This window comes from Drosophila yakuba, chromosome 2L (assembly GCF_016746365.2).
Source record: "Drosophila yakuba strain Tai18E2 chromosome 2L, Prin_Dyak_Tai18E2_2.1, whole genome shotgun sequence".
NCBI lineage: Eukaryota > Metazoa > Arthropoda > Insecta > Diptera > Drosophilidae > Drosophila > Drosophila yakuba.
This window is the reverse complement of record NC_052527.2, coordinates 1,539,763-1,562,432: the sequence shown is the minus strand read 5'-3', so window position 1 is coordinate 1,562,432 and position 22,670 is coordinate 1,539,763. Positions and strand designations below refer to the sequence as shown.

At 42.6% G+C, this 22,670-nt stretch overlaps 3 protein-coding genes across 3 annotated transcripts; 2 read left to right on the top strand and 1 right to left on the bottom strand.

Annotated features, from left to right (window-relative positions):
• Window positions 1–6,366: 6,366 nt before the first annotated feature.
• LOC6526432 (odorant receptor 22a) lies at window positions 6,367–7,833 on the bottom strand. The gene is made up of 4 exons (XM_002087515.3): window positions 7,702–7,833; window positions 7,003–7,641; window positions 6,582–6,939; window positions 6,367–6,530 (listed from the first exon to the last, which is right to left on the bottom strand). The coding sequence occupies exons 1-4, from the start codon at window positions 7,827–7,829 to the stop codon at window positions 6,462–6,464; spliced, it is 1,194 nt and encodes a 397-aa protein (XP_002087551.1). The 5' UTR covers window positions 7,830–7,833; the 3' UTR covers window positions 6,367–6,461.
• A 2,649-nt stretch (window positions 7,834–10,482) lies between these two features.
• On the top strand, window positions 10,483–11,021 carry LOC6526431. Its single transcript, XM_002087514.4, has one exon. It carries the CDS (start codon window positions 10,502–10,504, stop codon window positions 10,829–10,831), a length of 330 nt encoding a protein of 109 aa, XP_002087550.1. The 5' UTR covers window positions 10,483–10,501; the 3' UTR covers window positions 10,832–11,021.
• On the top strand, window positions 10,931–11,727 carry LOC6526430 (thioredoxin domain-containing protein 5 homolog). The gene has a single exon (XM_002087513.4). The coding sequence runs from the start codon at window positions 11,119–11,121 to the stop codon at window positions 11,695–11,697; it is 579 nt and encodes a 192-aa protein (XP_002087549.1). The 5' UTR covers window positions 10,931–11,118; the 3' UTR covers window positions 11,698–11,727.
• The last annotated feature ends 10,943 nt before the right edge of the window (window positions 11,728–22,670 follow it).

The window sequence follows — 22,670 nt, the reverse complement described above, 5'->3', positions numbered from 1 at the left end:
TTCTTGCTGTCAATGTGGCAAGGTGAATGCTTGGCGGAAATGGATACTCTGTATCTGTATCTTGAAAGCGGCATTTGTAGCAGTCCATTTGCGAGATTTCCTTGAAACCAAATCATTGAGTCTTTGCTAAAACTTGCAGCACCAATATCAATTTGTTTGTTCGCCAAGGAAACTGCATTTTATTATTACTATTTAATGCATTCAGGCAAGGTATATGCATTAAGGTATTAGTATTTATCTTGCTTAAATATTCTCTTTATAATCTCATTAACTGGCATATCCCGCGAAGGTAATTTCGACTCAATTGCCCACATTATTTCGCCGTTTATCTTGACCACCAAAGGAGGCGACCCTTGAGGCAAATTGCAGGCACCTGTCCTTATGACACGCCCATTCGGTTGATCGTGAATCCTTGTTTTTATAATCGGCATTAGGCATTTGAATGGCCGAGTAAAGAACCCAACAAAGAGCCCCAAAGTATGCGCACATTTGTAGCAATAAGCGGGACAATAAAACATTATGTTGCCGATAAGAAGCTGTGAACGGTACAAAGCGGAACAAAGCGGAACGGAACGGAAGTTGGAGCTGGGGGGATTGGAGATTGGGGCTCCCCGTCTGCGGTTTCCCCGCCGTTCCGCCCTGTCATCGAGCTGCTTAGCGCCCTAATGCGATTATTAAGTGCCAAGTGCGCTGGTGTCGTGTAAAATTCATTATATTAGCCCCGATGCCACTTGCCACTTGCCTCTTGCCACACCCCCAATTTCCGGGCACCCCCATCACCCGGCGAGTTCATTGGTCCTGTTCCCATTTGGCCAGCTCCCCCGGTTCCCGCTACCCATTTCCACTCGCTCATGCATTGCGCGTACTCAATATCCTGTCCTTTGGCTTTGCCACTGCCACTGCCAGCCTGAAACGAAACGCGGCCGGTGACTGTGGCGCAATAAATTAGGGTCGCAAATAAATCATCCATTTTAATGTGACAGTTCCGACAAACGAAGCCCCCTTCGAAGAGCAGTCCTGGCTGCTGTTGGGTTCTCAATTGGTCTGCTGGTCCTACGCTTTTAGCGCTGTAGTTTAGAGATGGGCTCGTGAATCGGTAAGGAGCTCCGTACTAGTGCCACAAGAATTTAAAATCTCAAATACGAGGGTTTTTGAAGGCAAAGCCTTACTAACTAGTTTCATTTGGGTTATTGCTGATTTCAATATACATGCGTGCTTTTGATTATAACTAATGGATAACCGTATAAGACAGTGCACTATTTTTCAGCCTAAATCTACTCACGAGCTCCACTACTCCATTGGGCTCCAGATCTCCAGACCTTATCCCGCCCCCCCTTCGCGCAGTCGATGCCCCCATTTGTGAGCCATATTTTGCGGGTTCATTTTCAGGCGTGCCATCAGCGTTTCCTTCGGCTGGGCTTCCATTGTTTGCACACTGTTTGACTGGCATTTAGCCGCCAGCTCCTCCGCTCTTGTTGCCACTAAGTACTTGCCTAACTGCGGCACTTAATATTTTTGAATTGCTGCGCGTATGCGAGATGTTTGTGTGTTTCTCTCTCCCTGGCGGAGAATGGCAATGAGGCTGGGTGGTGGGACTCAGGAAATGTGCTACCATTATCTGACACACCGAGGGGCACTGGAGAAAGCGCGATTTGCTGGACTAAATGTGGTCAACAGTGCGTATGATTAATAGGCGCTGATTAGGTTTTAGGTAATGCAAGAAATGACCAGTGAAAGGCATAACAGACTTTACAAATGAGTGGGAAAAGCCCCACTCTAACCCCTAAATTAAACATAAATTTATCGCACAACATTTCCGGTACGAGCGCAGCGTAATTTTCGGCTTGGGAAAAGGGGAAATTGCGCACATGTCGCCATACAAAATCCATCCAAATTCGGAGCCCGAAAGACACACACGAACATTGGGTAATGAACATTTATGAGGCAATTTCCTTGGCTGGCGAACGCACACAAAGCAGCGAAAGGGAGGACACAGCAGGAAGGACTCGGGGACAAGTGACAAACCCACTGGAGGACAGAAGGACCTCCCACTGTCATCTTGGCGAACAACTTTTTCTGCTCCACTTATGCCCAAACTAATTAAGTGCAGGAAAAAGTTGCCATTGCCATCCCGTTTACAACTGCCGAGTTGCACTGTCTCGTTCGCAGCTGGGATACTTCCCTTTGTCTGCCCCGATACTGCCAAATGCAGCGAGGACGAAGGATACTCGACTCCTCCTGCCAGGGATGCGAAAAATGAGGCAGTCCACCATGGGCTAGGAAACGCAAATAGCGAAAACAGCGACAGAATTAATTTGTTAAAAAAAGGATATAGTGAAACTTATTTATCAGAAACAAAGTATGATTAATAATTTTTGTTAATATTTATATTGCATTTCTACTGCCACAAGTAAGCATTTCCTTCTTGAATTATCTCTTCCTGCCTAAAAAATAAATTGAAATCACTTTGCATTTCCTTTGAGATACATCTGTTTTGCATCACCGGAAATGCACAGCACGTTTGACAACTTGTAAGAATTTTAGCCACTGCGCGTTGGACAAAAGCCGGATGAGAAGCGGTGGAATCGCGGCATTAAGGACATTCTTCTTACTCTTAGAGCCGTCGTACTGTGCTTTTTAGCTCTTATGCATTTCCTATGGCGGCCAAATATTTAGCAGCCGCTCCACTTTTGCGCTGATAGCCCATTCGAGCGTCATAATAACGAAGATAAATGTTGCAAAAGTTTGCTCACAACACGCCCCAGGACGAGAAGACAAGGGGACGAGGGGAGTAGGGAAAGGACCCATCTCCTATTTCGCCTGCAGCTGCGATTTCTCGGCTGCATTGTGTGCAGTTGCATACTTTTCGGCTGGTGTCTCTGGTGAATATTTTGCAAAGACAAAGGCACTGTGCGTAGAACAAAAGTTGGAGCGATTCATCCAGCAGGAACTTTGCGGATGTGGTGTATTGCAGTTTTGCAGTATTGCAGGGCACCGCACCAGTGGGAATGCTTTGGCTAAAAGGAACAAGTTGACGTCAGTTGAATGCGTAGCACTCGGGGGGCCAAACACAAGGGGATATCTTCTAAATGAGCCAAAAATATCACTGGCATTTGAACATGTTAAGTAAATGGGAATTGCACTAAGAGAAACAATGCAAAAATATATTTGTAAGCGATACCAAATCCAATTGCATGCTCTATATGTGATTTTTAATATTTTTCATGAGGAAAAATGCCAATCACGTTGATCTATGAAACCAGCGAATTCAATCGAAAGCATTATTTCGAAATCGAAAACTGATTAGCTGAGCACAATTTTGACATGCTAGCTTTATACAAACTTTGTATAGCAATTTGGAAGTTTAATGAGAAACTGGTGGGGCAACTAGAAGGGCAAACGGCAACTGCAACGGCAACGGCGATGACAACAACAACAGAACCGACGACAGTTTACACTGATGCTCGTTAGTTCTACGCCAAAAACTTTGCCTTTGGCCCTCGCTGCCACGCTGCCACGCCCCTCGAAGTCCTCGTCTCGATTCTGGCTAACTGCAATTCACAAATTTCAGAATGGCCATGGGAAATCGGGTGAAGGAAAAGGGCAGCAGCCTTGTTGGACTTGTTGTCCTGCCATGTCCATGTCGTTCCCGCTCTCGTTCTCGTTCACTTGATTTATGTCCGATGCGTCTGGCAAATGTTTTGGGACATCCCGATCCCCAGCTCCATTCGCATTCCCATACCCATTCCCGACCCGATCCACGCCCACAATTCCCGTGGCTGCAGTCTTTGGACTTGGCTTTAATTAAAAAACTAAAATAGATGAGTGGCCGGGTAATTTGTCTAGATTGAAGCTCTCAAAAGCAATTTGATTACCACTCGTAACAAGCTATAAATTATGGCACAAAAATAAATTAGAGGTCCTTGCGGAAAGAACGAAAAAGGAGCGCTTGTCGCTCTTGTTTATTTATGTAATTAATGGCGACATTCTAAAGAAGTGTAAGGGAAATAGTAAAGTAATCGAGTTTTGAAAGGAAATCGTACGTACCCAAAATATTCGTTAGTTAGCTTTAGCTATGATTTTGGCTTACAAATATCCTTATCCTATTTATAGGCTAACACAACTTACCAGTCCAAGAAATAAACCCACTTCATGGCGCAATTTCTTGTGGCTAGAGATTTTACTCACCGATTGAGGGGCATAAAGTAGCTCTATAAAAATGGCTCACAGATGCTTTCAATAAGACCAAAAGGGAGACATTGCATGCTGAACATGCCACACATGGCACACATTCACTCAGACATTGCGAACAAAAGAAAACCGAAAGGTTAAAGGCAGCAACTGGAGCTGACTTAAGAAAATAGCTCATACGCAGCGTGTGCCGCACGCCCCGAATGCCACAAATGCCGCCTGAATAAAGGAGAAGGACTTCCTCGGCGGTGAGAAGGTGCAAAGTCAGTGGAGAAGAGGACACCACAGTCATGACTTCCTTTGGCAGCTGCCATGACTTGGCCACTTTCTGGCTGTGCACTTGCTTATTTTCCAATTTGTGCGTTTAGCGTTGTTTATCGGCTTACCAGCAATAACACAAAAATAGTACACAAAGTATGCATACTTTATGGGAAAATATGTCTACGAGCCATGTGATGTATTTCAACAATTAATAATTAAAATTGGGGACTAAAATATGTTGAGCTGGTGCAAGTCACTTGGGAAAACTCACTGATGTCAACTGAAATTTCACATTTATTAAGCCTGAGTAACTATAAATATTTGCACTGAAGTATGTATAAATGCGATACAAATTAAGGAGAAATTGTGCAATATACATTACCATATAAACATATTAAATTCCTTTTACTTCGCGATGGCTCAAATGTGTTTTCTTGCATACTGCATAGTAAAGCATACGTTACCTGCTCGATTCATAATGTTATTCCGATGAAAGAATTTATTGAATATTTTATGCGAATTCCACGAAACACATTTAAGGACCGCAGATCAAAGGAACCAACGGAGCCACGCGGAATCCTTAAGCAGCAGACCGCGTTGCGACCCCGAGGCCACTAAACACTTGATTTGAATATGCGCACCTGATGTCGAGGCTACCTGGCCTCCGCTGATTGAGTTTACCTGGTTTTCGTGGGTCGGGAACTGGGCCCGAACTTCCTTCAATCGAATTGGCCGGGTTTAGGGAGAAGATGACGATGATGTCGATGCGGTTTTTCGGCTTCGCACTGCTGGCCTAAATCCATCATCGGGCTCCTCAAATGCAAGCGCTGTTCGTTCGCAGGGAGTGCGATGTTGTACATTGTACATACATACATACATATATGGGGCTCCTCTTGCAGCTGACTGAAACCACAAATTGCAATTAGCGTCAGCATTTCAACCCATTGACCTCGACTCTGCTGGAGCTGCTGGGCCACCATTGATTGATGATGAGCGCTAATTTGTGAACTTTTTTCCAGCAGATCGACCTTGGTCGGTGTAGTCGAAATATAGCAACTAAATCTGCATAGTGCAAGAGGTCCAGTGCTGAATGTCATTAGTCAAATGATAGATGAGAATCAAAGGGAAAGTTTTTTAAACTCTTATAGTTATATTATAGTAAGAAAGTAGTATTTAACTTTTTTTAATAAGATTATTCTTTGAAATTGTGGGCAAAGATCTCAATGATCTGTTGAAGTGAAAGTGGTTAAAAGGGGCTGAATGTCCTGTACTGTCTGTGTGTGTTAGTGCGTCTCTTGATTTAAGAGCTGCAATAAAACTGCAGCTTGCAAGTTTCTCTCGCTGTTGACCCATCTGCCCTCTCTCTCTGGCCTGCCCTTGCTGTCCCTCTTTCGCAGCATTGTATTAATTTCCTTAGTTAAGTTTTTTATTCGCGCTGTACAATTTTTTTCGCGCTTGTCCTTCGCGTTATATGGTCTTTTTTGCTGCTTTTATATGTTTTGTGTGTTCTGCTTCGTTGCCTTGGTTATAACGCAAATCCTTTGTTGTGCCCTCCCCCCAAGCCACGCCTCCTTTCGGCCCAGCCCGCATCCGCATCCTTTTCGAACAATAGCTGTGAAATAATCACTTGCCTGTTTGCACTTTATTAAGTGGACAGTGGCGGGAAAGAGAAAGCGCGCCCCCGGCGCCTTCTCGTGCGAAAGAGACAACTGCAGTAGATTTACTGACCCAACTTCAAGTCGTTTTACTGTAGAGCTTGTCTGGTTTTCTTTTCCGCCATAGAATTTTCTTTCGCTTTACGAAAGTAAGTTCATAAAATGGAAAATTGCAGTGCAGGCATCACTCCTAAAATTAGCACACTAAAATTTCGCAAGATGCCCCTCCGGGGGCGCCACAAATTATTACACATTTGACTATTAATAAAACGCTGTTAGTACTGAATATTTATTAAAGCTAAACAATATTTTCTCGAGTGTATGTTAATAGTAGCAGAGCATGCATTTCTCATCCTATTGAAACCTTTCGGCCAAGTTAAATTGTTTTATTATGGTAACCACAGAAAATGCCAGCTTCACCATCTAAAAAAGAAAAGTAATTTAAAATAGGTTATACTTAAAATTAATACCCACAGCTAGGTTTGTTTGCATGCAAATGGGAAAAACTCCACCCGCCGTCAGAGTAATGGGTTGCTGAAGATTGTGAAGAAAGTAAACCAAGGTGGATTTGTAGCGACGGTCAGCAGAAGTCCAGTCCGATTGAAAAAGGCAATCGGCCATTTCCTGGCAGTCATCGATGATCATATTGCACAAATAGCAAAAGGGAAAGGTCTCCATGGACACGTCGAACATAAAGAGGCAAGTGGCGACACCAGTCCAAAACGTCGAGAAGAACATCAGGTTTATCATTGAGAGACCCAGTACAGTACCAATCAAGAGGAACTGCACAAAAATGGTTCCCGAAAAGACAGGTCGCAGAGCGTCAACATAGCTGAGAAATAAAAAAAAACGCTTTCGAAAACAAATAGAAATTGTGCCACTTGGAACACCTTACTCCAAAATCAATCGATGATCCCGAATGCACTCGGTGAGCTCCTCCAAGTACTCATCTTCGGTCTTCCCTGGCTTTGATCTGAGATTGCGAAGTCGCTTTTTCAGGAGGTTGATGTGGCATCGAGCCATGAGCATGGAGATCAGGGGACACACATCCGTGCAGAGATCCATGTAGATGGCCTCCGTCATCAGAAAGCATTCGGCGATGCTGGAGATGTAAAATTGCTTTTCGGAGTCGATGAAGGGAAAGTACATGCGCCAGGCATGTCGTCGCTCCAGCAGGAAATACGGAAAGTTCATGACCACGAAGGTGGAGTAAAAAATGTGATACAAAATATCAAAAAAGTTTGACATGGCGACATAGCGATGAACAGTGGCCCTCTCCTCATCGCGAATGCATCTCTTGTCCAGCTTATCCAGCAACACCTTAGCCTCCTGTCTCTTCCTGAAGCCCATCATGGTAAAGGCGCACTTAAAGCTGCTTCCGTACATGTTGACTCCAATCTCGAAGGAACTGAGGAACTCACCTGGCGAAAAGGTCTTGAACCGCTGAAGGTACTCAATACTTATTGAGATCGGCAGAAGGATGAGCATTACGATGCTCACGAACACAAACCACAGTTTGTAAAGTAGATTCCACCTTCACACGAAATCATGTTTGTTTCAATATTTACATATGTGCATAGCGGGTTTTCATTACCTTTTGTTCTCTGACTCTGTCCAGCCAAAGGACCACATCACCCGATCCAAGTAGATGAAGGCATCTCGGGACTTAACCCGCTCGCTCAATGGCTTTTCACTGATGTGGGGAAATAACTTGCTCAACATCTCGTCCGCGGCTGCTCTTTGAATATTTGCTTGTGCTGGAAAACAATGTCTTTTATAGGCCACCAAACTGTTGTAAAATGTCTCACATGACTCGACGTTTTCAAGAACTTAAGCTTCGTGTATGCCAAAAGTTTTCAAGGAAAATCGGCATACATTTTCATATGGCATTTTTCCAGCAAACAGAAGTCGATTAAATCGACCGCAGGTTACCTTTCTCCTGAATGCAATTATGCGCGTTCAACGAGCAGGAACTTAACATGCCATTAACCGAGTAAAACACTACCAAAACTACATTAATTCACATGTATGGCTTCATTCGACGATACTGAACCCAATCCCCCTTTCCCGCCCAATATCATTGCCTTTCGTCTGGCATTGCGGTGACCATTGGCGGTGTTAATCAATGCCACCGCGATGGCATGCAACCGAAAAATGATTGCCGCCAAACACATTATCTGTATTATTAATGAGCTGCATGCCGCAGACTGCACTCCTGGAAAATAAGTGGGTTGTATTTCAAAAATATTTTATATATAATTTCCAAAATATTTAATATATATTTTGTAGATAAGTTGCTTGTCTTTAAAATACACAATTAATTAAATAGAAAATATAGTTATAGGAGGATTAAAATATATTAATAATTTACTTTTAATTCGAAATACAAAGCCATATTTTAAAAACTTTAACGATGATTGAAATGAAATAATTTTAAACCCTTTTTTTGAGCTTTTATAATATCAAGTTTGGAGATGATATAAGGTTTTTCTGCGTGTACCGAGTGTCCTGTAAATTGGCATCATTGTTGATTGAGTTGAACGAGAGACCCGCTGCGGGTTCCCCCAATCAAACATCGCTCTTTAGAGCTCTTTGAACAGCACATTGCATTCTCATTATAGCCTTGCTTTTCGGGTGTTTAATTAATTGAAAGCATTTTTGCCAGCGTTTGCGGCCGCTTTCCCTTTTGCCAATTTCACGGAGAGTGTGAAGCGTCGACCGTAATAATATTGACTCATTGGCGTTGAGGACGGACCTCCACATCCAGACATACAAATGCACACAAAAGGACCTCCGTGAACATGCAAATTAAATGCATTCGCCGGAGACAAACCGTCCACGTGCCCTAGAATCTTTTGTCGGTTCTGGTAATTAATCGGAATATTTTACATTTTTTTCTGGCTGATGATAGAGAGACGGAATTTAAAATTCAATCAGCGTCTGTAGTCCAATTTATTTTAAAGTTAAAAAGATTGGTATTTTCATTTTAATGATTTAATATTCCTGGACAAATTGTATATATTTCTTTTTAGATAATACATTTTCTTCCTAATGGGTATATTTTTGCATGAACAAGTTCTATTAGTTCTACATATCTATATCCTTATAAAGCTAAACCAAGTTAAGGCCACACAGTTTACAAACTCATCTTTAAATCAACGATTCCTGGAAAACATACCATATGCAAAAACCTGCTGTATTATGAGTATACAAACTAATTTCCATTGTTGGTCAGTTGGTTTAGTTTGAATATGACAAACCACAAAATATGGTACGAAAATCCCCGAAATATATAAATTATTATTATTATTTTTGGTTTTAATGTGCTTCTCCTCGGTGGCAGCATTTAGATAATTAATATATTTTGACTAATTAAAAGCTGACATTGCCTGTTATATGTTAGGTTACAAACATAAACATAACAATCATATAGCATAAATTTAGTGACAGCTATCTGATGACAAATGGATTGGCCCGCATGCAAATAAATTGGGATTTGACTTTTGCACAAAATAAAAGCTTTTAAAAGTTAGCAATAATATCATAATTTGTTAAATGTTCAGCGGAAGTCCAGCAAATAAATATGACTAACTAACATTGCAATCAAAGTGATAAACTTGCTTTCATTTATTTCGTATAACCATTTAAATTTAAGCTCAACTAATTAAATGAATCCAAGTAAATTCTATGCTACATATTCCTGTGATCCTTTGGCCGCACCACATGGACATGCAGATTTCAGAAGTCCTATCCTTTGAGTGAATGCAATTTATTTTAATTGCGGTAGAAGGCAGCGGACACTGCTAAACCGAAAAAACGGAGAAAAATTATCGTAAAATAATGAATGAATGCAAAAACACTCACTTCTTTTTTACTTCCTGGTTTGCTCTCTTTTTTAGGACTCGCACTCATTAGAATTTCTTTAGAATCGGTCTGAAGGTTTGTTAAATTTACTGATTATGTAAACTGAAATAGAACTCAGCCCATTTGTGCTCTTAAATGATAGTTTTTTCGTATGCATTCTAGAAACAATGGTTTTCCTTGTGACACCTTTAGCGAAGTTAGACTGTACGCAGACGTCGCATAATTTTTGCGGGTTGAAGAAAATCCAGTTTAATCGCGTGCTCGAAGGAAAACATCTCCTGCAGCTGTCCTGGCAGGTAGCTAAATCCTGCGTTCTAGCGCCAGCTGCCACTTCCTCTGGGATTTCCCCAGAAAATCTTCCAGTGGCAGAGTGTCGGAGTTTTCCCAGTAAGCAGCAGGTAGCCGATGGTGTGGCATAAAAACCAGGACACCCTGAACTCAGGCAGCACTGCACTCTGGACACTCAAAGCGAACAGATCTCACCGCAGCACTCAGATACCCAGTAAATCAGTGGGCATATATATTCAATAATGGCCGAGCTACTTTTTCCACAACTGGAGCGTCCTTTGCCTACGCTGCCATCGCTGCACTACACGCTGTTTGCCTACAGGGAGGAGTTGCGACGCCGAGATGCCCCGTTCATGAAGATGTCCACCATCAAACTGCACCTCACGGACAACCTCATCCTGCAGACGATCAAAAACATCCGGCAGTACGACACCATCGAGATTATGAATCTCAACCAGGAGATCAACTTCAAGCGGCGCCTCACCAAGCAAATGAGGAAGGTGCGCAAGCTGGAGAAGCTCGGCTTGCAGATCGATCCGCGGAAACTCAACGAGAATGGCCAATGGCACTGAGGTCTGATTTAGTGGAACTCCAGAACCTAAGCTTCTTACTCAAACTCTATCGTATTCATACACACACCCAACTATTCTTACATACTCTGAGCATGTGAAGTTAGATCGTAAGCAAAGTCTCTTCAAGTTTCTAAAACTCTATAAGCCATACTAACCATACTAAGTCTATCAGTTTTGAAAATAAATAAAAGTGAAAATTAAAACTAATTGTGTTTGTGGATTAGCAGTCACATTCTGAATAGAACAAATTTGTTAGTCGCAACAAACTGTGTAAAAATTGCCAAAATATGTCTACATTTTGGCGTGTTCATTTGCTATTTTCACTCCTGATCTGGAGCGCTCACTCAGATGATTCTTCAGCTGAACGGCCTGGCAATGTAACCGCAATTACAAATTGGAGTATAAAGGCGAGATCCGTGGATCAGTGCACTCCTGGCAAGGTCCTTGTGCTGACAGTGCACAATTTCTTCGAAACCACTGAGGATGGGACGTTCTTCGTGAAGTTCTATGAGCCAAACTGCATGGGCTGCCACGATTTCGAAACTATCTGGACTGACATGGCCAAATCGTTCAAGTCCAGAGGCAATATTTGTTTTGCTGAGCTCAACTGCAAAATGGCCAAAACCATATGCAACGATTATGAACTGCGATATGAACCCAACCTAATATGGCTTGAAAATGGAGAGGAAGTTCGGCAGTACGACGGAGACCTTACTTCCGCGGGCATTAAAATATTCATTAACGAAATGATTAAGCTGAATGAAACCAACAGATCCGCGGCCGAAAGGCCACATTTTTACACCGAGCCAATTATCCTTTTTGGATGGCTCCTCTTAGTCGGGGGTGTAACTTCGTGTTTCAAATAAATAGCTCTCCAAATTTTTATCGTATTAAAAGCAGTCAGTGTAGTGGGCTAAAATGAAAAATAAATTTAAATAGCTGTTCCGTTGTTTTCATTTATATACGAACACGCCCCTCCTAATTATTTGAAGGAACTTTTGTCAGCCAAACGCACATTTCATGCGGGCAGCACACATGTGGGTGGTTAAAACTGAAAACCCAAATACAAGAACGCATTTGCCGGATGCTGTGGCGGCCATAAAAAGTTTCCCAACTGCAGCTACGAGCCACATGAAAAATGCCTGGGAAAGCGTAAATTGTATTCTCAGCAGTAAGTTGCACTTATACCCTGTAGTCCGCATGTGCGGAATGCTGGTTTCAGAAGCTCAGTCCCCGTTTTTGGGGTAATGAGGTATTTAAAAGCCATTACTCTTGGTTATCTTCAGCAAACTTCATGTCCGATTCAATATATTTACAATCATTCGGAAGATAGTTTGTATATAAAAGATCTGCTCTTTAGTAAGGGGTATCGAATAGGCGGGACGTTGTAAAAGAAGAATAGTGTAAGCATGCAAATTTGTGTGTGTTGTGTGGGCGTGTTTCAGTAATTTAGTGCGCCATTTAAAATGTCGGTCCTTCGGGTGTGGTTTGTTGTCTTTACAGGGAAGAGATCCCAAGATAGAGAATGTTAACTTGCAAAAACATTGCATACTTGCAGGGGCTTTTGCGCCTTTTGGGCTTAAAAAATATCTAAAGAACTCAAATATGGGTAAACGACTCAACACTGCGTGTTTTTGTAAGCCAAATCTGAACTGAACTGAACTAAAAAGAAAAAAAAAACTGAAGAATGCCGCTGTGTATTTTGATACTCTTGAGAGGGATTTTTCTTAGAAATTGCATTTCAAGTACGAAGGACTAACAACAAATAAGTAACAAGACAAAAAGACACAAAACGCCGAGGAATGCACTAAAAATGGAAACGGAAGACAGGCAAAGAAAATATTAATCCGAAGCAGCACACCACCAAACAGGGGAAAAACTTCTCGCCGTCCGCAAAAGTTTTCCTCTTCGAGGAGGGAGGAAAGTTTTTATTTTTTTGGCTCGAAACTTTCGGTTGCCACTCGAGCAAAATAGCTCAATGGCTGGAATGCAACTCTGTGCGAGTGTCAAAGTGCAGACGATGCTGACAGTCACTCACAGAAGTACACACCCACACGTGAGGCCTGCATTCTGCACTGAGGCACTGTGGTTGCACAGTGTTAAGTACTGGGAAAAGTTTTGCATTCGACTTGTTATTTACTTGCGAGAAAGCAGAACAATCAAGACTGTTTTCCGTTGGCTTGGTGGTGAGAAAAATTCTACTTTGCTTCTGTTGCACAGCCATATTTGATGGGCTGGCTTGTAGAACCCAAATTGTTAAGTGAATCGGTACATGAGTTAAGAACAAATGATAGTTCCAAGGCCGGGACTTTCAGATATTTAAATTTCAAATCCACCTGACTAAAGGCTTTTCCCCCGTTCTCCATCAAACATCAAACACACATCAAATTCCAGCCACATACCTTCCTTCTACCACGCTGGCATGGACATTTATTCCCAAGCCACTGTGGCAACCATACACAAAATCGCAAAATATTTTGTCCTGCAGACAAAGGAATCCCGAGGAAAGGAGACGATGAAGCGACAAGAAAAGGCCAAGCCCGAAAAGAGCAAAAATGCCAGTCGATCCAGAGCGTACTCCACCACCCAATTCACCCACTTGGCCGCTGAAAACCCAGCTAAAATATGCACAAAAGAAATGGAATGAAGTGTAGCGAAACTAGTCGTGACACAATTTCTTATGCAAATTGCACAAGTCATAGCGAAAATATCGAATATCCCGGCCAAATGAAAATGGTCAATTCATAAAATTCCTACGCCAATAACATTATCGGCTCGTAAGAGTGGGCACCCAAAAAAATGCTGGAAAATAAAAAATGGTTACACTCGTCTAACATTACAGTGCGGGAAAATGTCGCACACACACACACTTAAAATAGAGACATGAACCATTTGGCCAACAGATAAATGGGGCACTCGCACCGGGGATGTGGTTCAAACCCAACTCGTAATATGTGTTGGCCAAAACGAGCATAAAACGAAGCCCGATACAATCCAAACCCAATTGAATCAATTGAATTGAATCGCCAACCAAAGGTTTGGGTTTATCGATGTGCGGGAATCGGAAAAAAGAGGGGGAAATGTTTTCCTACTTTGTAGTAGCACCTAGCAATCGAAAAATGTCGGGTATATAGCAACACACATTAGAAGATTTTACTATTTTATTTTATTTATGTTTTAAATTTTAAAGTTTGTGAGTTCAGAGAAGTTCTTTAACTCTACTGTTTTATTACTCCTACCAGAATAAATTTGCAACATATAAATTTAAAGATATAGGGCATATTCCCATCGACCCACTTTTACTGACCAACATATTTGTGTTTTTTTCAGGAGCAACCCTTTTGGCGAAAACCCCAAACGTGGCCACCAACAAGAGGAAAATAAAAGTAAATTGATGTGCTCAACTGTTGGAGAAGAAAGCAGCAACGTGTGTCACATGGAGTAGTTTCCCCAATTTTAGTGGCCTCTGTTGCTTCAGCAATTTGCCCAATGATGCAATGCGGTAGCTGGGAACTTATGATTCCATATTGAATGTCTGTAAAACTGAGGCTCACTTAAAGTTTAACTTACTTCCTGCTGACTTGCGAACTATCCGAATCACATCGTAACTTTTGGCTTTAGTGAGTTGGCTGTACATCCGCGAAACCCTACTGAAATTTTATCATAGAGACAAGCGAACCGAACATCTGCAAAACTTTTGCAATCGAAAGCAAAGTGAAAGAACTGGCAAAGAAACTCTAGTGCACCGAGTTGAGATTACTTAAAGATGTGACTTCTCATCAGTATTTAAACGCCTGTGAGCTCGATGAACACTTCCCCAGATCCAGATCTCCCAAAACGGTTGTCAAATTCGCATCACTTATTGATTTGTTAATATTGTACACTTAATGCGTATGTCAGTCAAATTTTTCCCCGCTGCAAAGTACTTAACATATCTATAGCGCCATCAAAGTAACTTCCTTTTGCTGAGCAAAGAAGTACACGAAAATGATTAGCAAACAAGAAAAATCACTCAGGAAGTCGGCGATATGGTATCTTTGCCTCACTCTACCGCACATTTGATATTTTATTTTCGTAGGCAAGTTGGTGCGCCAGTAAATTATATGTCATATTAAATGGAATGTTATAAGCATTCTGTTTAGCATGAAGACATTTTCCATTTCGGCGCAAGTCACTTGATTTGGCTTTCACATACTCCAGAGATATTCGCCACAAATAGCTTTTCAGGCAAGTGTTGCGGCTGAAAGTCTGTTAATTAATGAGGAATGTTTCACTTACGAAATGGTTCAACTTTAAAATACTTGCATCCCATATCAGTATCAGCATCCAGTTTGCAACATTCTGGGTGAAACTAAAAAAGTGCAGGGGCACGGGAAATGGGTTCAAATCATGACGTATACGTACAACAAGTTGCCTCAACTTTTCATTACAAAAGCCAGTGCGGCAGCCGCAGTCTGTTCACATTACTGTGCCACGAAAAATGTGAAGGCGCCTGGGAAATGGTTATGGGAATGTGAATGACTAGGGAAAGGAGAAGCGGCAGGAGCAGAAGGAGCAGGTCCTGAAAGGAACAGAACTCCTGGCTGATGGCCCGGAACGATGCTTTGATGGCCACATGCAGCTGCAAAATAGGAATTGCTGCAGCCAAACAGTTGAAAACTAATGAACTACTCGTTCTGGTTTGCTGCTCTAACAAAAATAAATAGCAAAAAACTTGAAACAGTAAAATAAATATGAAAAAAGACCTGCAAAACGTTGACAAAATGGCAAAAAGTTCAGCTATTCAGCTTCCTCGGTGTCCCTACGTCCTGCGCCATAAGTATTCCATGTAAATATGAGAAATATGAATTTAAATGCTCGAGCGAAGGAGATAAAGCAGTGGCAAAATGGGCTCCCAACTTTCCTGTGCCCTTTTCAATGGCATAAAACATTCGGCATTAAGTGGCACAAGTGAAGGTAAGTCATGTGAAATCATGTTGTTTACGGCCATGAATGTAAATTTTGTTTAATGAAACTAAAGCTGGTCTTGAATGTTGTGCGCACATAAAACAAGTTCAATATTAAAGCATGGACAGTTGAAGTAAGGCGAGGAACATGTGTATTTCAATTGAGTTTGCTGCTCAATTTGGTGTACCATTTATAGTACTACCTCCTTTTCCACCAGAAGATTATACATTTTTATGTCCTTCCTCTCGTGTGTCCTTGAAGTGCTTTTTAACTGGTCGTTTAACAGACTGAGCTGCTTGATTATTATATATTTTATTATTATTTTTTGTAATAAACAAGCATTCAGTGAGCTCTCCACAGATTTGGCTTTCTATAGTTGAGTGCACTTGGGGGGCAGAGTCTGTGGCCCTCCTCATCTCATCTCTCGAGTTTATTCACTATTCACTTCAGAAGGTATTCGGTTCATCCCATTCAAAACAAAGCAAAGTTAAAAAAAGTAAATAAACTAAAAAGGAGACCGTTCTCGTTCATTCATGCTCATTATCCTGTAGATTATTCGGTACTTTACAGCGCTCAATGCGATAATAACGATGTTGTGTTGCGAGCCAAGGACACTGATACACTGGGAAAATCTAAAGAAAGGGAGTACTTTTAAAAATGCATTTATTTCTTATCTTTTAAAAGTATGAGCAAATGAATAATTTAATAATTCCACATTTAGTTAGATTTTTAAATGTTCTATTTGGCTACTTAATTTTGTTTATCCAAGAAGTTTCTAGGTGTATTTTTCTAGTTTTGAGGCTGCTCGATTTCGAAGCACGGGCCAAGTTAATGCAGTTTTGGCCTCGTCCTTGGCCCAACCGCTCCAAGCTGTCCTGTCCTTTTGCTCCTTGATGACGATGACGACGATGATTATGCACTTGATATTTGCCGTATGAATGCGAATTGGGGGTTGGCCGTTGGCGGGTGGTGAGAACGCAGAAATCTCTTTGCCATTTAAAGCAGATTAAGGCTTTGGACCCTTTGGTCCATATATATTTCGGACTCTTTGCGGGATTTGGAGCAGCTGGGACCGGGTCCTGGCGGTGGACATTCAAGGGTCCTGGCTTTTGTTGTCGCTAGCTCCCGACTTTCACTGCACATTGTGTTTCGGGGCTGTCGTTTCGGCTTTTGTGGATTACTTGGCATTTACTCGGTGGCAAGTTCCTTCACTTCACTCACTCACTCACCACATCCACCACCTACCTTTTCCACCCACTTTCAGACTCGGTTAATTTCTGCCGATTTAAATGTTAAATATCTTGTGGGGATTTATTTAGAGCACTGAACCAAAGTAAGAGAGCTCGAGACAAAAATATATATTTGAATTTAATATCGTTGATCAATTTATAACTTTATTTTAAAGGATGTGTACGAAGCTAAAGGTGCATTATATGATTCAGTAACTATGAGATATAAAATGAGGTATCTTTGAACTTTATATTTTACCATGCATAGATTTTTTTCGGTGCATTGAATCCCGCTACTTTTTGGCACCATGGATGTATGAGTATGCGTACTCGCTGCTCGCTGGACACCTAAGCTCGTCAGGCATCCTCGACCCACCTGAATCCCCTTTACCTTAAGCCCATGCCCTGGCGTTGGGTCCGCGACCACGCCCCCCACCGCCTCCCTAATGGACCTGCTGGCTGTCAAGCTGTTGTCATCATCGCCGCTAATCCCGCACTTGAGTGGCAAATGCCGAGCCTTCGTATGCAGGGCGGCCCTGGGCGAAAATGATGATGATGTCCGGCTTAGGTAATGGCAATTTAATAAGCCCTAAATGCTCCTGTCGCCTCGGGCGCTGCGTTTTGCACTCAGCCATCGGCGATTAGGGATATTCCATGTCAGCGGAGATGGCGACGGAGTTGGAGAGTCACCAGCGTGGATGAAGTTTTTGGGCTGAGCCGAGGGATTGCTCCTACTTTTCGGAGGTCACTTTGAAAATCTGACACTTCGGGGCTATTGGCTAGAAGGCAGTTTGGCTTCAAATTAGTATTAGCACTTATGATCCTTTAAAAATCCTTAAAAATTAAATCATTTAAACTCTGTTTTACATACATAGTACATATCAGTTACTTTCCCATTCAGCTGCCAGTTAACTTGTTGGCAAAACCTTTTTTGGCTGTTCGCTTTTGTCATTGGCCTCACCTGTTTCACAGGTATTTCCGAACATATTTCACCTGGAGCATCTGTGCCCCGAAAAACTTGACCGGCAGTGTCGGTCTTAGGACAATTACAACACGCAGGACGCGTTTTGCATGCAGCAATAATACAGGAGTCTCGCCCCGGACAAAAAAGACCCATTCAGAGGGTCGACAAGCGGAAAATTGACAAACGTTCTGGGCCCAAAATGCATTCAACATATACGAGTACATACAAACGTACCAGCTGGCAAACAAAGCCAAGTCCTTTCGGGAGGATTCTGGACACCACGAGGCCAGGGTGACAACAAGAGCAAAGAAACTGGGACAGCAGCCATGATTGTTGCCCTACGCTGCTTGAGCCTGTTGACGATTGTTAGTGAGACATTGACTAAGTGTCCGGACGGAGGACAAGGTGCTGTGGGGAGAAAGTGGAGTGGGTAGGAGCAGGAAGCAGTAGGGACGAGCAGGAGGATCACGGAGGAGCGACAGGGGTTCTGGCATCCAGATTGGACGGACAGCTTAATGACATTCAAAGTGTCGAGTGGACTACGACTGGCCAACAGAAGCGAGCATCGCACAGATTGCATCACTGAGAGAAAATACTGCCTTACTTTTCTCAAAATATAAATAAATAAATATATTTTGGATATGATTTAGTTACTAGTGGAACTAGAGTATCGTGGGAATATAGTATAGAATTGACTTAAACTTAACTTTGGCCCAGTTTCTTTCAGTGCGCGCATGGTGTGTCCCACAGCCTTCCGATTTCCCTCGTTGAACTCCTTCAGGCGGTGTCAGAGTGCATTCTTGTTGACTTACTGACACTTTGGACCTGGCAGAGGAGGGAACAAGCGACTGGACTGGCTGTTCGGGAAATTAGTGCCACAAAAGGGTTGTCCAGAGGTCAGAGGTCGGAAAGGCAGGAAGTGCTCATTATTCAGCTCATTTGCATGCATTTCGTTGCAGGACACACATTTGTCCACTCCGGGTGCTCTTTACTCATGCTTTTCCCATTTGCCACTTTCCTTTCGTCATTTTTTTCTTACTTATATCTCTCATTGTTGCTGGATGTATCTTCTGGCTGAGATGCATTCAGAGTTGAAGCTGCGAAATACCCTATTTTCTAGATGAAAACGAAAATTAAAATTTCATTGTGATAGGTCTCCAAATGCTACTTCTATTATTTTGCAATGCCGAATCTAAGGATACCCCCCGACCATGTGTGAATTTCAATTATTTCCAGCATTATCCTTATGTCAGCATTCATTCCACACCTTGCAGTCCGAATCTGTGTTTTATAATCCCCCTAACAAATACCTGATACCCGAGTAATACAGAGTAAAACACACGCAGCAAACAGGCAGAGACTTAGCAGCTTGATCTCTGGCCAGTGCATTCAGCTTCCAGGACAATGCCAGAAACAGGAGGACATCTGGCAAGTTCTGGTCCTCCTGACCCGCTCCTCCGCCTTTTGTGTCCTGGCCCGTGTAATCGCATTTGGTCGGCTTCTCGGACCCAAAAGTCGGATACGGAGACGGAGACGAATGCCATTTGTGAGGAGGAACTGGTTTTAAATAGATTTCGCCTGGCCAAAAAACAATGCAGATTCAGATGGAGATGAGCTCCGAGAACGGTTGTGAAATTAAGTGCCTGTGGCCGGGGTTTCTGGCTTCTGTCTTCAGGTGTAGGATTTTTCAGAGAGCGCACATAATTTTTAGCTTTCAGTGTCACTCACTGGCATTGTAATTAAATTGTCAATTGGAAGTCACGCTTCGTTGCTCGCAAATGGAATATATGTAAATAAAAGTTAATTGGTTGCAGTGCAAGTAAAATAAAATATCGACAACGTTTGAAGATTTACGTTTATGTTTTCAGGAAGAATCCATAATTTATTTCGTTGAACTAAATAAATGTATGCGAAAGACATTAGCAATAATGTGGTCCATATCGATTGAAGTAGCCTTAATAAATCCGAAATGCTCATTAAGTTTCTTGCCAACTTGCCAATGGAAACGATTTGAATTGCCAATTGAAATCTCCACTCAATCGAAGGACCCAAGTCCTTCTAATGAGCACAATCCGAGGTCCTGGGCGGGAAGCCCAGAAACCCAGGCCGAACCTAATTGCATTTAAATTGCCACTCGTGTTATGTTAACAAATAATTAGAGTTGCCCACTGGCCACCGAGGGCGCACTGAGCTGGCCCAAAGGGGCGTGGCCGCACCGACTGGTGGCAATTTAGCCCAAGACAAGGACGCACTGCACACACTCACGTCCTGCAGATAGAGGTCCTGTCAGCCGGACAGACGGCGGCCCAGCCTCATTTGCATAAACTGCGATGCGCCACTTGAAACCAACTGCGGATTGAGGCATAGCCATGGCTAGGGAAACAGCAGCGGATTAAAGTGCCTAATATACTCGGGATTGCAGCTCACCAGGACTGAAGTCAACGGCCGCGAAAATCCATTTAAGTGATTAAATAGCAATTATAAAGCTAAAAGGATTATCCTGGTTCTAGGTATGTGGCAATACAATGTTCGCCATTTAAACTGCATAGCTTCAATTTTTTTTTATTAAGTAAATACATGAACACAAAAATCTGAAATTCCAAATGTTAACTCTGCTCCTTGCCCACCTGCACCCATAAAAAATTCATTCAAATTCAATAAATGGCGGCAATTTGCCATGCGAGTCAAAGTTGCTGTAATGCACACAAATTAATTATTAGCAGCAAACAAAAACAATAGTAATCACATCAAGCTCAACAGGAAGAAATCGAATATGAAGCGGAAGTGACTGGTGCATGTGGAGTGGAATGTGTTAAAATCTCCGAAGATTAAATTGGTTTCGCAACGACAGACAAGTTCGATCATAATGATTAACGGAGTAATGACGATGGTGCTGCTGGAGGAACGGGGTAATCCCCAGAAGGTGCAGGTCATCAATATCCTGTCAAGCGCAACAAGGAAAATTTTCACAGGCTCTTGGCAGTGCACTGTGGGCTCCAAAATGGGTCAATTGATTGTGACATAATAGTTCAAGTAGGTCGAAGTGGTAATCTAATCTGTACGAAAACCATCTATAATTGTAATTAAAAATTTCCAGTTTGAAAATACACTTGAGTATCGAAAGCAACCACTGTGCGGCGATAGTTCAATGAAGTATTTCCCCGATCCCGATCCCGATGCCGTGAGAAGGCGAGAGGCATGCAACGAAGCATGCGAGAATTTGGCTAATACGGAATGCAGGCTAAGAAATTCAAAGTGCATAGATTAAAGCGCAATGAAATCGGGCAAGGGCAATGTGAGAGCGCCTCGGCGGAAACTGGAGGGATACCACCCTCCTGGGACCCCGGAAAACCCCATCCTGCACCTTTGCGAGGGGGAAAGCAAACTTAATGCAATCAAGCTTAATGCAGCGCAACGGCTGCCAGACGACGTCTCGCAAGGGAGGGACGGTGGCGGAAAGTCGAAGAAAGTCGGGGAAACTGAGGCAAAGTGAATCCTTTGGGCATACCTGCGGTGAATTTTTAAGCAATTTACATAATAATTATCGAGCCAGCGCCGCCGCGTTGAGGAAAGCGCAGGAAAACCCAGCCAAATAGGGCTTCCGCCGCAATTATCGAACAAAACTTTGGGCCCAACTGCAAACTGGGCTTTGTATGCGGCTCTTGCCTAGCCATAAATTGAAATTAAATATTCAATAACTAGAGAGTTGAACTGGCTGCTTGCAGAAATCTAATTATTTTAGACACATCTCAAGCTAAAACCTAAACTTTATATAACACTATTGTGTTTTAATGATTCGTTATTCCTAATTTATTTCCATTTGCTTGAAGGTGTCGCTCCGAAATCAATTTCAAGCCATTTGAAATATTGCCAAGAACTCAGTTCATAGAATTCGGCAGTAGCGCAAAGCAGCAGAACTTTAAGTCAATCAGGAAAAACAATTTTAGAAAATTGTTCGCAACAAATCCGAGCGCCGCGAAGGATTTTGAAAAATATTTGACATTTACATTGTGCGCAACGCGCGAAAAAGGACACTGAAGCTGGGGGAAAACCCATCGAAGGAAAAGCGGGAGGACGTTGAGCGCTTGTTTAACTTAAATTGCTTTGCTCTGGCGTTGGCGATGGTTGGAGAGATGGCGAAACAAAAGCCAACAACTGCAACTTTGCTCAATGCGCTTCCGTTTCCGCTACCCAGAATTCCTCCTCCTGCGTCCTGCGTCCTACGCCCTCCCCCATTTTCCTGGCCAGTTTTTCCCCCACTTTCGCGTTTCGCGAAAACTCCTTGGCACAGCCAAAGTTTGGCATTGTTGTCTTTGGCTGTTGCTTGTGGCAATCACTTTCATTCGTTTTCCCCCAGAAAAACCGCCAAACACTTCCGCTCCTCCGCGCACCTCGCCCAATCATCAACCTTTGGGCCATGTCTTTGTGGCGAAGTTTAAGTATAAAATTTAGTTTCTTTTGGCTTGGAAAATGCATTTTCTAGCGTCAGCTTGATTTACCCCGTGGAATTGCATACGTTTTTTGATTGAGCAATTAGGGCAGCACAACACCAAAATTCTCGGTTGCTTCGTTGGATGGTTTAATGGGGGCAGGGGGTTGGGGTTTGGGGTCCTGCGGTCTGATTGCTTTTCAAAGTGTCAGCCACACCAGAAACTATTCCATTTTCATAATTTGACAGCCGTTGCGGGACAGATATGGC

What these genes read in the sequence shown, in the direction of transcription:
- LOC6526432 (XM_002087515.3), bottom strand. Translation starts at nt 7,829, where the DNA reads ATGTTGAGCAAGTTATTTCCCCACATCAGTGAAAAGCCATTGAGCGAG. An exon ending in ACAGAGTCAGAGAACAAAAG is followed by an intron (nt 7,642 to 7,701) that starts GTAATGAAAACC and finishes TTTCGTGTGAAG; the next exon opens with GTGGAATCTACTTTACAAAC. An exon ending in GATCATCGATTGATTTTGGA is followed by an intron (nt 6,940 to 7,002) that starts GTAAGGTGTTCC and finishes TTTATTTCTCAG; the next exon opens with CTATGTTGACGCTCTGCGAC.
- LOC6526431 (XM_002087514.4), top strand. Translation starts at nt 10,502, where the DNA reads ATGGCCGAGCTACTTTTTCCACAACTGGAGCGTCCTTTGCCTACGCTG.
- LOC6526430 (XM_002087513.4), top strand. Translation starts at nt 11,119, where the DNA reads ATGTCTACATTTTGGCGTGTTCATTTGCTATTTTCACTCCTGATCTGG.